This window comes from Schistocerca cancellata, chromosome 2, assembly GCF_023864275.1.
Source record: "Schistocerca cancellata isolate TAMUIC-IGC-003103 chromosome 2, iqSchCanc2.1, whole genome shotgun sequence".
Classification (NCBI taxonomy): domain Eukaryota; kingdom Metazoa; phylum Arthropoda; class Insecta; order Orthoptera; family Acrididae; genus Schistocerca; species Schistocerca cancellata.
In genome coordinates, this window is record NC_064627.1 from 404,845,947 (window position 1) to 404,862,537 (window position 16,591).

At 38.1% G+C, this 16,591-nt stretch overlaps 1 protein-coding gene across 1 annotated transcript in view; it reads left to right on the forward strand.

Annotated features, from left to right (window-relative positions):
- Positions 1 to 16,591, forward strand: part of LOC126161849 (mucin-17-like) — an 81,430-nt gene that overhangs the window by 26,898 nt on the left and 37,941 nt on the right. Inside the window, exons 11-14 of the mRNA XM_049917955.1 lie at positions 3,237 to 9,677; positions 10,559 to 10,786; positions 10,880 to 10,999; positions 16,253 to 16,363. Coding sequence (XP_049773912.1) covers positions 3,237 to 9,677; positions 10,559 to 10,786; positions 10,880 to 10,999; positions 16,253 to 16,363 — 6,900 coding nt within the window. The remainder of the gene's footprint in view (positions 1 to 3,236; positions 9,678 to 10,558; positions 10,787 to 10,879; positions 11,000 to 16,252; positions 16,364 to 16,591) is intronic.

Consider the following 16,591-nt stretch of genomic DNA (forward strand, 5'->3'; position numbering starts at 1 on the left):
CATTTTTTGTTAAGCAAGTCCATATAAGATTATTGAATGACTCATTGAGATTTTGAGTCTGACCGTGCAGACACTTCTTCAGTAATTCAGGATTTGCCAGGTCTCTGTAAATAGGTTTTATGGTATCCATGAATGTTGCTGGGATGGAATGTTTATGGCTGTATGAACTGTTTGAGTACAGGGCATTGCAGTAATTGCACCATGAATCAGGTCCAGAAGGGCAAAGGTGGTGTACTGGTTTTTCATCAGTTGACAGTCTGTGGAAGAAGGTAGCCCATACTGCCTGCTTCACTTTCAACAAATCTTCAGTATTATTTCTAATGGCCATCCCATAATACTGCTGTAGCTTATCAATCATTTTGTCTGTCCACCTGCCTCTTATGGTTTTACCATCAGAAAGTTTCTTGTCTTTTAAACTTTGTCTCAACTTCCTCAACCTGGTGCCCACCCTCTTCTGGACATGACCAACACATTCCATCTTCTCACTATGTGGCTGAGCAGCTACTACACTGTTATATGCTTTTGAGTCTCCATAACCTAAGAACCCCCTTTCGTTCACAGATGGACTAAAAATTTCAGTTGCTGCAGAGACCTCCATACCGTCACTTGTTCCTTCACAATTTCTGTCACAGATATGCTCTTCTTCATTCCCTGATTTTCACATATAACAATGTTCAGTTATATCTGGAAATCTATTACATTTCCAGTATCCACACTGATCACCGTAGCAACAGAATTCTTAGAACTGTAGCTGCGCTTCTGCCAAGTGCCATCAAAAGCTACTGGTATGTCGGTCACACCATCATTTATTCAGCAGCTTTGTTTACAGCACGATTCATTGACTCAAATGCAACAGATTCCACAGCAGCTCCAATTGTCCTGCATGCTTGTCGATTTTACAAGGTGGGCATGGCAAATTCATCACGGCACATGTTGTTTCTTCTGCAGTGTGTCCTTAGCCAGTAGCTCTCAATCCATAAAACCACCTAACATTTACTTCAAAATCATTATCTTTACACTTATCAGAATTCCAAAATGAATGAGTATATTTACAACTGGCACAATTAATGATAAGTTTCCTTGCTAGTCCATTTGATACCTCACTGTCTTCACATAAACTAATTGGCTCTCCATATATTTTGCAAAACACACATTCACCTAACATCCTTGTTGTTGTTATTGTTGTTGTTGTGGTCTTCAGTCTTGAGATTGGTTTGATGCAGCTCTCCATGCTACTCTATCATGTGCAAGCTTCTTCATTTCCCAGTACCTACTGCAACCTACATCCTTCTGAAGCTGCTTAGTGTATTCATCTCTTGGTCTCCCTCTACAATTTTTACCCTCCATGCTGCCCTCCAATACTAAGTTGGTGATCTCTTGATGCCTTAAAACATGTCCTACCAACCGATCCCTTGTTCTAGTCAAGTTGTGCCATAAACTCCTTTTCTCCCCAGTTTTATTCAATACCTCCTCGTTAGTTATGTGATCTACCCATCTTATCTTCAGTATTCTTCTTTAGCACCACATTTCAAAAGTTTCTATTCTCTTCTTGTCCAAACTATTTATCGTCCATGTTTCACTTTCATACATGGCTACACTCCATAGAAATACTTTCAGAAACGACTTCCTGATGCTTAAATCTATGTCAACAAATTTCTCTTCTTCAGAAACGTTTTCCTTCCCGTTGCCAGTCTACATTTTATATCCTCTCTACTTCGACCATCATCAGCTATTTTGCTCCCCAAATAGCAAAACTCCTTTACTACTTTAAGTGTGTCATTTCCTAATCTAATTCCTTCAGCATCACCCAACTTAGTTTGACTACATTCCATTATCCTCATTTTGCTTTTGTTGATGTTCATCTTATATCCTCCTTTCAAGACACCCTTGTTACGATATGTAAATCTATCAAAATATAACCTAACTTACCATTTACATGATTTTCAGTTTGAGAAAACTGTGTATCACAACATTTTATTTTAATCTTCAAAGCACTGATGGGTGTTCCTGTAGATACTGACGAGTTTGTGTGTATTTCATAGTATGTAACTTCACATCCTACATGTTGAACACAATGCTTCCCTTTATTCAAAAATCTGTTATGAAACCCACACCCACGTTTCTTAAAAACACTTTGTTTTGGCATCATACTTTACCTTTTGAGAGATTTACCGATCTGTTCATCATTTTTCCTCGGGAAAATGTTAGCACTTCAATGTACAATGTACGTTTATTCTATGAAATGATATGACACTGTTTTTGTCAGTGCTATCAGTACAAACACGTATTTTAACCTCTATAATACAGCAAATATAAAAAATTACCGATTTTATTAGATCTTGAAGTAATGCATGTAAAAATTTTAATATTTTCAATCAGTTTAGATTATATTTAAAAAAATTAAATAAAGTACTTCCCATGTGAGTTTATCAGTTTGTTCAGGATATTGCAAATTTTAGAATTAGATAAAAATCTGAAAATGTGAAAAAAATTTCCATTCTAACTCCCCTTAAATAGACTGAAGAACATATTTATTATAATTTTTTTACTCCATTTTTTCCAGTGTGGGATTCCAGTTAAATAATATCGCTTCAAAAATTTATAGTATATCATGTGTGTTGTAGAGTATCACTCAGTATTACATACATATAGGCCATTTATAATAGTGAAAAAAAATGGCTTCTTCTTTTTACAGTATGGCACAGTGAAGCATTCACAAAAGTTTTAGAGAAACTGACATCAGCAGGAAAACCCCAGTGGCAGAAGTAAAGCTGTGAGTACCGGGTGTGAGTCATGCTTCGGTAGCTCAGATGGTAGAGCAATTGGCCGCAAAAGGCAAAGGTCCCGAGTTCGAGTCTTGGTCGGGCACACAGTTTTAATCTGCCAGGAAGTTTAATATTACTTTTGTTCTTACTGAGAGAGAGTGGCTTTGTAATGGCACTCAGGTTATAATGAAATCAGTTCTTAGAAAATTGTACACATGAAGTTGCATAATTTACTTATCATTGTCCTTATTTTGTGAAATAGTGTGTCACTAAACGAACCCTTAAATACTTTGTGGTACATGAAATACATGGAAAATGTCATAATTCTTTATTTCCTGAAAAATGTCAGGCACTTCGGAAACATCTGTAATTATATTATTACAGAGACAACACCCGAAATATTTTTTAACTTTTTTAACATTTCTCTAATTGCAATGAATAGTATTGTAAATAATACAATTTCTGTTCCAGGCACATGGGCAAAGGAACCCTCATATCACGTTGGAAATACTGGAAACACTGAAGAGGAACATGATGTGTCTGTCTCTCATTCACCAGATCCATTTCTCTCATATGAACCATTACCTACAACTGAACCATCTCCTTCAGCTGAACCATCACCTTCACCTGAACCTTTTCCTTCATCAGGGTCACCCTATTTCCTTGATCCTTCAGTTTCACCCGAACCATCTCCTTCAACTGAGCCATCTCCTTCGCCCGAGCCATCTCCTTCGCCCGAGCCATCTCCTTCGCCTGAGCCATCTCTTTCAACCGACCCGTCTCCTTCGACCGAACTGTCTCCTTCGCCCGAACCGTCTCCTTCGCCCGAACCATCTCCTTCACCCGAACCATCTCCTTCGCCCGAACCATCTCCTTCGCCCGAACCATCTCCTTCGCCCGAACCATCTCCTTCGCCCGAACCATCTCCTTCGCCCGAACCATCTCCTTCGCCCGAACCATCTCCTTCGCCCGAACCATCTCCTTCGCCAGAGCCATCTCCTTCACCCGAGCCATACCCTTCACCTGAACCACTTCCTTCATTGGTACCATATCCTGCAGCTGAACTATCGCCTTCACATGAACCAACTCCTCCACCTGAAACAACTCCTTCACCTGAACCATCTCCTCCATTCGAATCACTTCCTTCATCAGAACCGTATCCTGCAGCTGAACCAACTCCTTCACCTGAACCAACTCCTTCATCAGAACCATCTCCTTCAGCTGAACCATCTCCCTCACTTGACACATACTCTGAACATTCTGCTTTGCTTGAACATACTTATCTTCCTGAAACAGTTTTCTCTACTGAGCTCTCCTCTTCTGGCCAACCTCATCCTCCAATTGAAATGAACTCCACACCTTCATCATCATCTCTGTTTCATCCCTTTTCTATATCTGAGCCTTCTCCTTCATCAGACCCACTTCCTTCATCTGGAACATTGCCTTCAGAATCTTCAACTCCATCTGGACCTGTGATGGAGGTGGAACATGATGTAATTCATAATCACAGAGAGACTGAACATGACTATTATCCTCATGCACAAGGTGGTAGTTGGGCTGTTAATGAGAATCAGGCAACAGCAAATACATCAGTTTTAGAACCTGAGACAAGAGATGAGCTGGGAACATACACAGAAGTACCTGTGTTCCAAGATGCGCAACCAACAGTCTACCCTGAGATGAAACCTATAGCACAAGAACAAGACTCAGATGTTACAACAGAAATAACACCATTCTTTCATGAGCTATCATATGATATGGCAACAGGAAATGCAAATCAAACATCAAATGAACTACAGAAGCATCAAGAGGCAGAACTTTCTGAGAAATTTCAGTCATCACTTGGAAAACAATTTCTGGAATCACAGCCATTACATGAATCAGAACTAATGACAAGCTCACAGTCATCACTGTCAGCAGATAGCTTGCCGATCACAGAATCATCAGCAATTATGGATCATGCCTCTGTAGGTATAATTCAGGCAGTTTCTTCTAATAATACAGCACATGAATCAAGGGAAATGCCTGAATATCAAATAGGATCACAGTTTGAATCTTCTGGAGTTACTCTAAAGGAACATCTGTTACAAAAAAATAAAGGGACTGAGGCAGAATTTGATGGTTCACAAGAAATGACAACAAAAATTCCTGACATGCTTGTGGCTACAGAGCACATTTTGGTACCAGGGATAACTGCCATAAATGAAGTGCACCAAGAAGCTGAATACGTAACTCAACCTGCACCTGACCAGTCACTGAGAAGTAATGAAAGTTATGCTGATGCTGTAAAACCTGAAGCTGAATATGAAATGGAAAGAATGAACGAATCTGTTGGAAAATCTCTTTCAGATACGTACATAAATTCAGACGTTAGAGCATTCTTGCATCATTCTTCAACACCATCTTCTACAATGTCAGAGATGACAGAAAATACAAACCTGGAAGATGGTCTCCACAGTGTAGAAAATGATGTAAGTGATCCTAACAGAATTTCCCCAACTGCAGATATTTCTAACGAAACTACTATGTTGACACCAAATATTCATGACAGCAATGTTTTAAATATTTCAAAACCAGACATACTCCAGTATGATACTGCAGATTTTAACACACCTGGGGCAGAAACTGCTAATGTATCACGAAATTCAGCATCGTATGATACATCTGACGCATTAATAGGCAATACGCCACTAGAAGATGTCACCAAAGAGAAAGAACATGTAGAGGATGTTACTGTGGATGTGGAGCATGCTGAGCACAACATCTCCTTACATTCTGATATTCATAATAACATAGAATATCAACCAGAAGCCGAAACACACTCTAGACACTCACATGAACATACTGAGAATCAAGAAATCTCTGTAGCAGGTGGAGACAAGTCTGATAGGACAGAAGATGTGATTTATACCACAGCTGTGCCCATAATGTTGAAGGAAGACCATATGATTATGGTAAATGAATCTCAGTTGATAAGTCCTACTGTAAATGAGAACAGCACAGCACAAAATATAAATTACAGTATTCATATAAATAATAATAGTTCTATGACAGTCCCCAACAATGAATTTAATAATCAGCTCCTTATTTTACAAAATAGTAGTGCGAATCTAAGCACAGAGTCTCCAATACTTGTTCCTCATTATCATTACATGGAAACTATCATTAATTCTACTGATAATGAAGAAAATATGTTCCCTGAAATTGCTGTAAAGAAAGCAGAACTGGATGATATGGGGGAAGTCAGTATGTCTGACACAGCAACACAAATGAATGAAGGTATGTTTGCAGAAAAAGGCACTGAAGATGGAACAACTACTTCCCAATCATTGCTCTCATTTAATGATGATGTAAATGCCTTACAACCTGATTCAGTGGTGGACACACTCCATAAAAATGTCAGCCAGCTGGATGATGCAATAAGTTTTGTTACTAACACAGGGGAACAAAAACTTAATGATAGCTTTCCAGAGAGTATCTCACATACAGAACCAACAAGATTACATGACAATGAGATATATGATACAAATGTTCATAATAATGGGAAAAACATAGTATACAGTGAGCAGAATGGTACTGAATCACCATTTTTTGATGGAAAGGCAAACTTAGGTACCCCTGCTGATGAGACAATAAAAGGTAATTCATCGGTCTCTGAAAAGAAAACAGGACATGCAGCAACTGAAAAGGATCACTTCAATGACATCACAAATCAAGAAAAAGTTATGAAAGATCAGATTAATGATAAACAAAATATAAATGAGAGTACTATGCATCCGCCAATATCTTCAAATGTGGAAGGTGTTACTGGTCTTAATAATATAGCTGTAACTGAAACAAGAAATTCAAGTAATGTAGAAGAAACAGGAGTATTACATTCTGTGAATAATGTTGTTGGGATCACGTATGCTACTGAGATTCCTGATAAAACAGATCCAGCTTTGCAAGTAATGGAAGTTTCACCTACTAATGAAACAAACTCTCATATTTTTAAAACCACTGATGTTCAAGAAGTTTCAGCTATAAATTCAGTACAGGGTGATACTCATAATGTTGCTTCTCACTTGGAAGATAGTTTACCCCCAGAAATAGCAACAACAATATATGGGTTTGAACCTGTTACATCACCTTCATTTAATATTGTTACAACAGAGGGTGAATCACATCATGTAAACTCAACAGATTCACCAGCTGATTTTGGTACATCACATGAAAATTCTGTTCTTGATATTGTACCTTCTTCACAAGACTGGACAGAGAAGGAGAACGCTACATTAGCCAAATATGATGAAACTGCTCCAGTCGCACTTGATACAGAGCACAGGTCCGATAATGATAATGTCTCTAGTATTACTAAGGATGGTCTAAATATATCAAACATCAGTGCTCTGTTCACTGGCAACAATGAGGGTCATTTAGCTAACGTGGTCACAGATGTTGTCATGAATGATCCATTGATTTTGAATGAAAGCTCCATTGCCAGTGTCACTGAAATGAAAAATGCATCAGATGCCATAACACACCCAATTTATGAAGTTCAAGAAATGGAGAAGGGAACTCTTGGTCACCACAATGCTCAAATCTCTGGAGACAGAACTGTCGAGAACAGTACTTACAGAGCAGATAATCCAAATGAAAATCATATTTATAGTGATACTGAACCATTAAATCAGACTACAGTCTCTGTAGAAAGCATGCCTGTTTTTCATGAAATAAATGAAAATGGAGACATGTTGGGAAAACATAATGGTACAGAAGCTAAACATATTGAAAATGACATCATCAATGATTCACTTGAGAAAACAACTGAAACTGTAAAATCACCACCTTTATCTGTAGTAGCCAATTTTGATCCCAGCTCATCACCAGTTCCTTCTGTAATACCACTTAGTACAGAAGAAAGTGTATTAAGCAACAATGCAAATACAACTACGGAGTCTACTGAGAACATAGGTGATTCAAAGTTACAAAACGTCACTATAAAATTTGAAACCCTTGATAATATACCTACAGAATACCCTCATGTAGTTAGTTATGATGGTCCTATTCCATTTACTAATGGCTCTGATGTTGCTAGCATTTTAGTAAATCCTATAGTTCACAGTGAGTATGTCGAAGAAAGCCATGAAAACAAATTATTGATTGGAATGGCTGGATCCCCACAAGCACCCTCAGTAACTACTCAGAATCCTGAAAATGTTCACAGCTTGGAACCAAGTGCAGAAGGGAATATTATTCCACCAACATCGCAAAGTATTATTGAATTAAGTCCAAGGATACCTGGAAATATGCAACAGGAGAATATGAATGGATCTACTTTAACTCAAACAAATGTTGACATGCCAAAAATGACAATGTCTGAAACTGCACCAACTGATCTTGATGTGGAGGGAGAAAATAATCCACCACTCACTAAAGATGAAGTTAAGAAAAAAGATTTAAATAATAATGGAAAGAAATCAGTCCTTCAGTATCTAGATACAGATTCAACAGGTGAAAATATCCAAGAAAAACAGGTAGCAGGTCAGTTTGACAAGAAAAATAATGAGAAATTGCTAAAGTTTGACAAAGAAGGTAGCAAGAAAGTTGAAAAGAATTTGCTGATGTCAGTGTTAAATGATACTAAAGAAGCAGGAGGAATAGCGGCACAAGTGGACCACATACCTGACACTACAATTCTTCCACATATTATAGAGCCGAAGCATTCAACTGAAAATGAGTCTTCTCCAATGGCAGAAGGGAGAATTCTGGGAGATAACCCATCAGAGACAATGACAATGACACTGCCATCAGTAGACCATGTTTCACCAATAAGTGAAATGACTCCCATTATGGTTTCTCATACACCAGAACCACAGATCCCTCAGAACGAGAGCAATGTTGGCATTTCAAAATCTGAAGATGAAATAAATGTTGTTGACAATGAAGAAAATAAACCAAAAATTGCAGGAAATGTTTATGTAGAGGAGAAATCTTACAAAATATTGAAAGATGATTTGAAAGGTGCAGAGTTGATTGGTAGTAAAAGTGAGGAAACAATTAATGGCAGTAATGAAAGTGCAACCCTTGTGAGTAATACATCTCAGTATCATTCAGTTTCTTCTGTGCAAAACTACAGTGTAATTGAAGGCATGGAAGATATGAAAACTGAAATTCCACAGAATTTTGATGAAAATGTTGTTCCAAAGGAAGGTTCACTGGTTTCAGAAGGTACACCGGTAACAGAAATGTCTCCTACTCTTAACAACAGTGGCATCTCTCAAGATAATGTTACAGAATATGCAATCAGTTATAAAATATCTAAGTCACCATTAGCAACAGAAAACAAAGTTCCATTAGATATGCCATTTAGCAAGACTGAAAATCCCATTACAGAGACTGAAGAAAAGACTGGAAACATAAACATTGTGGCAGATGTAATAAACTCTGATAATTCCTCAATACAACTAAATTCCTCAGGAAGTTCACATATTTCTACAATGAAAATTGAAGAAATAACTGGGAATATGCACCTAAGTGGACAGCCTGTAATTGAAGCTACTAGTGAAATGGTATTCAAAAATCCTGTAAATATCTCTCAGGACAGAGAAGGCTTGTTCTTCTCAAGTAATGAAGCCAGAGAAGTGTTACCTCCAGAACTGAATGAAGCAAAACCCTATTCATCCACAATACTTCCTGAAATATTCATAACACCTTATCCAGTTACAGTGCAGGACTCATCTAAACAATCAACCAGTAGTACCTTGAATGATTTTGGAGGAATAACTGTTAACACAACAAACAATAACAAAGCTACTGATGACTCTGATGAAAACCCAAGGGAAAATGAAGCAGCAGAAGATGAAGCTGTCCAACCTCTCACTGTGTCTACAGCTGAAAAACTGCCCATATTTTTCTCAAAGTGTGCAGCAGGTAAATTATCTTAATTTTTTAGTAATTAACCATAGTCAGTGAGCTGAAAATGTACAAATAATGCAGATTTAATATTTGAGGTAACTACTAATTAGTATCACACCTAGTAAGTATTTATTGGTTTTTCAAAACCCATATTAATTCAAGTCATGTACTGAATGCAAGTATCAAATAAGAAGCACAGTGACAGTGGCTGTGAAATGGATATGATGAGATTAACAAACTGATAAGCTAGCAAGCACTGTACTACCTTGTTACCATCTCCACTTTTGCATCTCTTATTTATTCACTTTCATCAGAGGGTATGGATATGTTATTTAAATCATGTTGTGCAGTATTTTTTACTGTTTCTTATGTTGTTGTTAACTTAGCAATTGCATTTTGCTATGGAAACGTGTTTGCAAAGTCAAGTTTATTTGAAATTTAAATTTAGTAGCTTTATCTCAAAGCACATCAGTTGTTACTGTAACAACTGAAAACTGAAATTGTTACTAGGCTGAAAGAAACTGGCAATTTCCATTGCCCTTTGTCATAATGCTTGTAAAACATGCTTATTTGCTTTTATCTTTGTAAGAAATTTTGCTTTAATTCTTAAACTGTTAAATAAACAAGCATCAGGAGCACAGTACATTACACTCTAGTAATCACATTTTGGAAATAGAATTGTATTAGGAAATTTTTAGCTGTAAACTGCTTTGAAATGAGCCTTAAATGTATAGATCCTTATTGGCAGTAAAGGGAGGTTGGTCATAACAAACTGATGATACACTGTCTGCATTTAAACTAGCTCTACTCTATTATTCATATGTTCTTAGGCATTGATTTTTGAATCTGAACTTTAAAAAGTGTATTCACATTGCCCTCTTCCTTGTGGTTTTCAGGTCAGTTCCAGTGCACTAATGGTACAACAAGGGAAGGTGCCTATTGCATTAGTTTGTCAGCAAAATGTGACTCTATAAATGACTGCTCTGATGCATCAGATGAAGATGGATGTATTGAAGAAGGTTGCCCAGGAAATTTCCAGTGCACAAGTGGTCAGTGTCTCAAGCGGCATTTGGTGTGTAATGGTATCATTGACTGCAATGATGGCAGTGATGAAAAAGAGTGTGGTAAGTCTTTGTACTGGTTTGTGCAAAATCTGATTTTTATGTTTTATGATTTATGCAATAAGTCCCTCTACTGAGAGAAATACAATATTTCAGATAAATGGCAGTGTAAATCAGATGAATTTCAATGCCCATCTGGAAGGTGCATCCCTGTTCTGTGGCAGTGTGATGGAAAACCAGATTGTCACAACCATACTGATGAATTTAGCTGCCCAAGTAAGTTTATTTGTAAATATCCATTCATTAGTCTGAAAATGAGTTTTATGGTATCTATACTGCAAACTGTTGTGCTGTTAGTTTCACTATTATTAAATTGCTATTTCCATTACAAAAGCACATAGCGTAGTAGCTGTAGTTTTCATAACAGATGCTACTAAGCTTTAGCTTCACTCTGGCTTTCCTGAAACAAAAATAAAACACTCCTTTATTATTGTCTATCTTTCATTAGATAAATGAAGTGCTGCTTTTTTTTCTTTTTAATTCCAGTACTCTTATTAACTGTCTGCCTCCATAGCTGAACAATCAGTGTGACAAACCCTCATGCAGGGGGACCCATTTTCCATTCCTGGTACTGCCAAGGATTTTTCTTTTGTTGGAGGACTGGACTGATGTGCACTCAGCCTCGTGATGCTAATTGAGCAGCCATTCGATGAGAGGTAGTGGCTCCAAGGTCGAAACATTGACAACTGCCAGGAGTGTGGTTTGCTGACATCATGCCCCTTGATTCTACGTCCGATGATGAATGGCTGAGGATGATACGGTGGCCAGTCAACTATCGCATAGTCTTCAGGGCCTGATCATAGTTTTTCTTTTCTCTTATTAATTACTTTTTCTTCAATTAATTAACCCTTTCACTGCTGTGGGCATGTATGCACATACCCAGGCACTATGGGCATATATACGCACACCACTTGGGTTTTCTTACAGTGCTATGACATCCACACATGTTGATCTCTCAGTGTTGTGGATCAGTTACTAGGCCAAGTCAAAAATTATCCAGATTTTCTTTAAAAAAAAAAGTCTTTTGTAATAGTTGTACTGTGTTCCGTGAATGCGTGCTGGCAGTTGGTATTATTGTGGTGGCATGTGCCTCACTTGACCTTCATTGCAACAGAAGTGAGCCAGCATTGGCAGCATAAAAATGTCCACATTGCATAAGAAATTTGTTTCTTATACTGTATAATATTTATTCATGGTAAAGACAATCCTTGCCTTGACCAGATTTCTTTCCTGAAAGCAGTTTTTTAAGATCAGGAAACCAAAAAGACACATGACCAAAATCAGGATAATTTGGTGTGTGGAAAACTATTGAAGTGGTCCATTCGTGCACTTTTACCATCACAATGGCTGTCTTTTATGAGCATGTTCATTCTCCTGGTACAAGATCATCTTTTTACACAATAGCCTTGGTTGTATATATTTCATTTGTACTACTGGCCAGATACTTCCTGGTCATCAAAACTGCAACACCAGGAAGGTGACATGCAACAAACTTCAAATAGGCCTGAAGTCTACTGCGTGCTTGGTTATACAAATGTTAGTATTTCAATGCAACTTCACAGAATAGGAAAGAGTAACACCATATTTAGAAGTAAGTGTCAGAATTTGATAATTGCAGTATGCACCCTATCAAGACTGTAGTTTTTTGTTCGGTGGTTCTGCAACTCTTGTTTGATGGGATTCCACAGTTGTCATGTGAATATGAAATCAGTGGGTTCAGGAGGGCTATACTCAGTGCCATGCAGAATCTCAATCGTAGCACATTACTAACTTCTGAAGAAGATAAACCTATTTTTGCTCTATATGAAATTTCATGCAGGACTAGGACTCAGACCCAGATTTCCTGCATTACACAAGTGGTTGCCATAGCCACTTCGGCTATCCATGCATAACCTACTGCCAGATCCAAGCTTCTATATGCTGTCATTTCTGTGTCACAACCTGTACTCATACACAAATTATGTAATTCCTATTTAAAATTAAAGTTACTGTCTGGTACTGGCAGATAGATATAATACTGCAGTGTCAGAGTTGTTAAGAGGAATGATGCAAGATTCCTTCAGACATACATGCATGTCTGAACGAGCAGTAATTGTGGCAACTACAGCCATTCTGAAATACATGAAATGTATCAGCTGTATAAGGGAATGCTGTATAAGGGAATGACAGCAATGAAAATGTGTGCTGGACCATGACTCAAACACAGATTTCCCACGTTATGCGAGTGGCTTCCTTAACTGTTCTGGCTTTCTGTGCACGACTCATGGCCAGACCCAAATTTCCTGTGTCACAGCATGAGTCATACACACATTATGTAATTCCCACACAGAGGAGGGACATTTTAATTGAAAGTCGTTGCCTGGTATCAGCAGATAAATTCAATGTTGCATTGCCTGTGTTGTTAAGAAAACCCATGCAATGTTCCTTTAGATATACATGCGTGTCCAAAGGAACATTGCATTATTCTCCTTAGCAATGCAGGCACTGCAATATCGTATAGTTTGCTAAGCCATGCAGGAACCATACAGTGTTGTCACATATTTTGAGTCAGGAAATGGGACTGTTTGCAGCAAGACAAGTAATCATGTGGATAAGGGAACATCATTTGGCAGAACATGGACTTGGCATAACAAATATTGTTGTGGCTTCATTTTTCAAAGCAACAGAAAGAGTGGAGGAGAGGGAGAGAGAGAGAGAGAGAGAGAGAGAGAGAGAGAGAGAGAGAGAGACTTTGCTGCAATGCTGAACATAACAAATACGTGGTTACACAAATAATAAATAGATAGTTGAAACAAATGACCTGCCATAGGACAGAAGAACTACAAAAATTATATCAATTTCAAGATGCTAAAGATGATAGCACAGTACAATAACACAACATCTACTTGTCATTTATACTACATGTAATATGAGCGCTCAGATGTTGCACATTAGCAACCAGTGACAATAATAATGACCATATTAATAACCGCATGACCTTCACAACAGAATACATTATCCTCAGAACAACAGATGCTCACAGTGACCTCCCTGCATGTCCAAACATTGTGTTGGATCATACAACTGTAGCCACAGTAACAAGAGCAGCCTGAACATGCACTATGAATTGTTTTACATTCGTCGGCAGAGTAGAGTACACATGCTCCTTCAGGTGTCCCCACAGGAAGAAATCCACTGGATTTACGCCAGGCCATAGAACTGGACCTCCACATCCAAGCCATTTCCCTGGAAATGTTCTGTACAAATACTGTTGCACATTAATTCCAGAGTGTGGAGGTGCACCATCATCAGGGTGTACACGACCCGGGCAACTGGGAGATCCAGGAAAAACCAGGGAATTTTTTCATTTGGGAGAAAACCAGGAAAAACCTGGGATTTTTTTAGAATCCCAGGAATTATTCAGTTTTAGTTTTCAGTTAAAATTTTTGTAATTTTGACTGGTAAGAACTGATACTCTAACAAATAATTTTACTTTAGCCCGCTACTGCAGAATAATACTGCAGCAATAAAACATAAACAAGGGAAAGAAAAGCAAAATAAACTTAAGTTGCAAAGCAAATGCACCGTTTCCAGAATAATACTGCAGCAATAAAACATAAACAAGGGAAAGAAAAGCAAAATAAACTTAAGTTGCAAAGGAAATGCACCGTTTCCAACAACAAATGACAGTGCACACACAAGTGCCTGCCAACACCAAAACGTGTTGAAGGCCTTAGGATGAAGACTATGCAATACTTCATAACAACAAACTGCTTCTGATGACCGTGAGGCCACAATGGTTTGCAGTAGGTTCGTTTGAGCAGTTGCCAGCGGGCTCGTGCGCATGCGCAGTTGATTCGCGTATGAGCAGGACCTACTCCCGCTTATGGCTATTTGAAGTACGGCTGTTAGCTGTATCAGCAGTCACACACAGCAGGAAAAATTCTTCTGGCAATCCAAGCTGCCAAATTCACACATGCGCAGAGCAGTTTAAGTAGCAGTGGAGAGGATGGTAGTCTCCATGTGACCTGTGTTTAGATTTAGTGATTTCGCTGTTTCTTCTTTGTTTAAAACTCTCATGTCAAATGCAAACAAAACAAATTTCTGTGGATGAGAGCTAGCAAGTGAATTAAAATAGTCATATAATTACGAAAAACTGAAATGTTATTTGTTTTAGTTTCCTGATTTTATTTTAATTCCAGGTTTTCGGTGGTCAAGCATTAATAGCCTTTCAGAATACTGAAGTTATTTTTGTTGATTTGCTAAAGAAATTTGACTTTTATGAATCTTTTCCACAGAATCTTTTATTTGAAACGAAGCATTTTATTCCACAGTACTGGCTAGTGTCTACTGTTTGCTGAATTACAAGTGTCCGTTTTTATCCCCTGGCATGTATGGCGTTATGTCATAATAAAGAATAGTATAATAAAGGTGTTTGGCACCTGCAAAAAGTCTTTTTGAAGAATGGCTTTTCACCTAGGCAAGTGAACAGAGTGATGAAGACCTACAAACAATGGAACAAGGAAGAGGAAGAGGCCTTCAGGTCGACTGTTTATCTACCATTTATTGGGAATATTTCTTCACAGATAGGCTGAATATTGAGAAAGTATCAAGTGAGAGTTATCTTTCACCCTCCTTCCAAAATTTCATCACTGGTGGGATCCGTTAAAGACGACCTGGGCCTGCGTAAATCAGATGTTTACAAAATTCCGCGTGAATGCGGCAAATCATACATAGGGCAAACAACACGACCTGTGCAGGAACGCATTGTGGAACACCAAAGGCATACTCGCCTTCTCCAACCCACCAAGTCAGCAATCGTCTAACATTGTATTTTCCACAGACCATTCCATGGATTACAACGACACAAAGATTTTGGCCCATACATCAAACTTTTGGAGCACAATTATCAATGAATCTGTGGAAATAAGATTGTCTGACAACGAGACTCTCATCAATCGAGATAACAGTTATCAGCTAAACTCTGCTTGGAATCCTGTTATAGAGAAACTTCGTAGTCGACGTAGTTATCTGCAGCTCTCCATGCTACTCTATCCTGTGCAAGCTTCTTCATCTCCAGGTACCTACTGCAACCAAAATGCAGTCGCAAGAACTTCAAACCAACAGATGACAGATGGTGGGCAACAATGAGCAATCTAGTACTGGGGGCTGGGTTTTCGTGCACCTCCCTGTATAATATATGTGTATTTGTATACAACTGGCACTCCTGCGTGTGCATGCGTGTGCACACACACACACACACACACACACACACACACACACACACACACACACACACACACCACAAGGCAATCCAATAGGTAAGTAAAAAAAAACATGCTCTTATTTGAATGCACAGTGTGTCAGAATTGCAAAGCAATCAATGAAGAACATTCACAGATATAAGATTTTGAACAAATGAACATTTACAGTTTTATTGAGATAGCTGTAGATTTTCAGCAAAGTTTTTGAGGATCTGACTTTTTACAGCATCTTGTGGAAATCATGAGTATCAGTGCCCTGAAGGATGGTGTATACCAATGACTTGGAGATGCAATGGTGTCCCGGAATGTACAAATGGAGAAGATGAAAAACTTTGTGGTATGTTCACTTAGTATTGTCCTATAGAAAAATTAGCAAAGTTTGTTTTGTTCTATCTTTGCATTATAATTTATATCTTAGATGATTATTAAATCAAAATCAGTCTAACTGTTGTCATTTCTTAAACATAAGAATTTTTATGCAGAGAAGTTAATAGGTGCAGTTATAAGTATTATGCACACAGGGTAAAAAACAATATGATGTGCTTTATATATGATACAAACATTT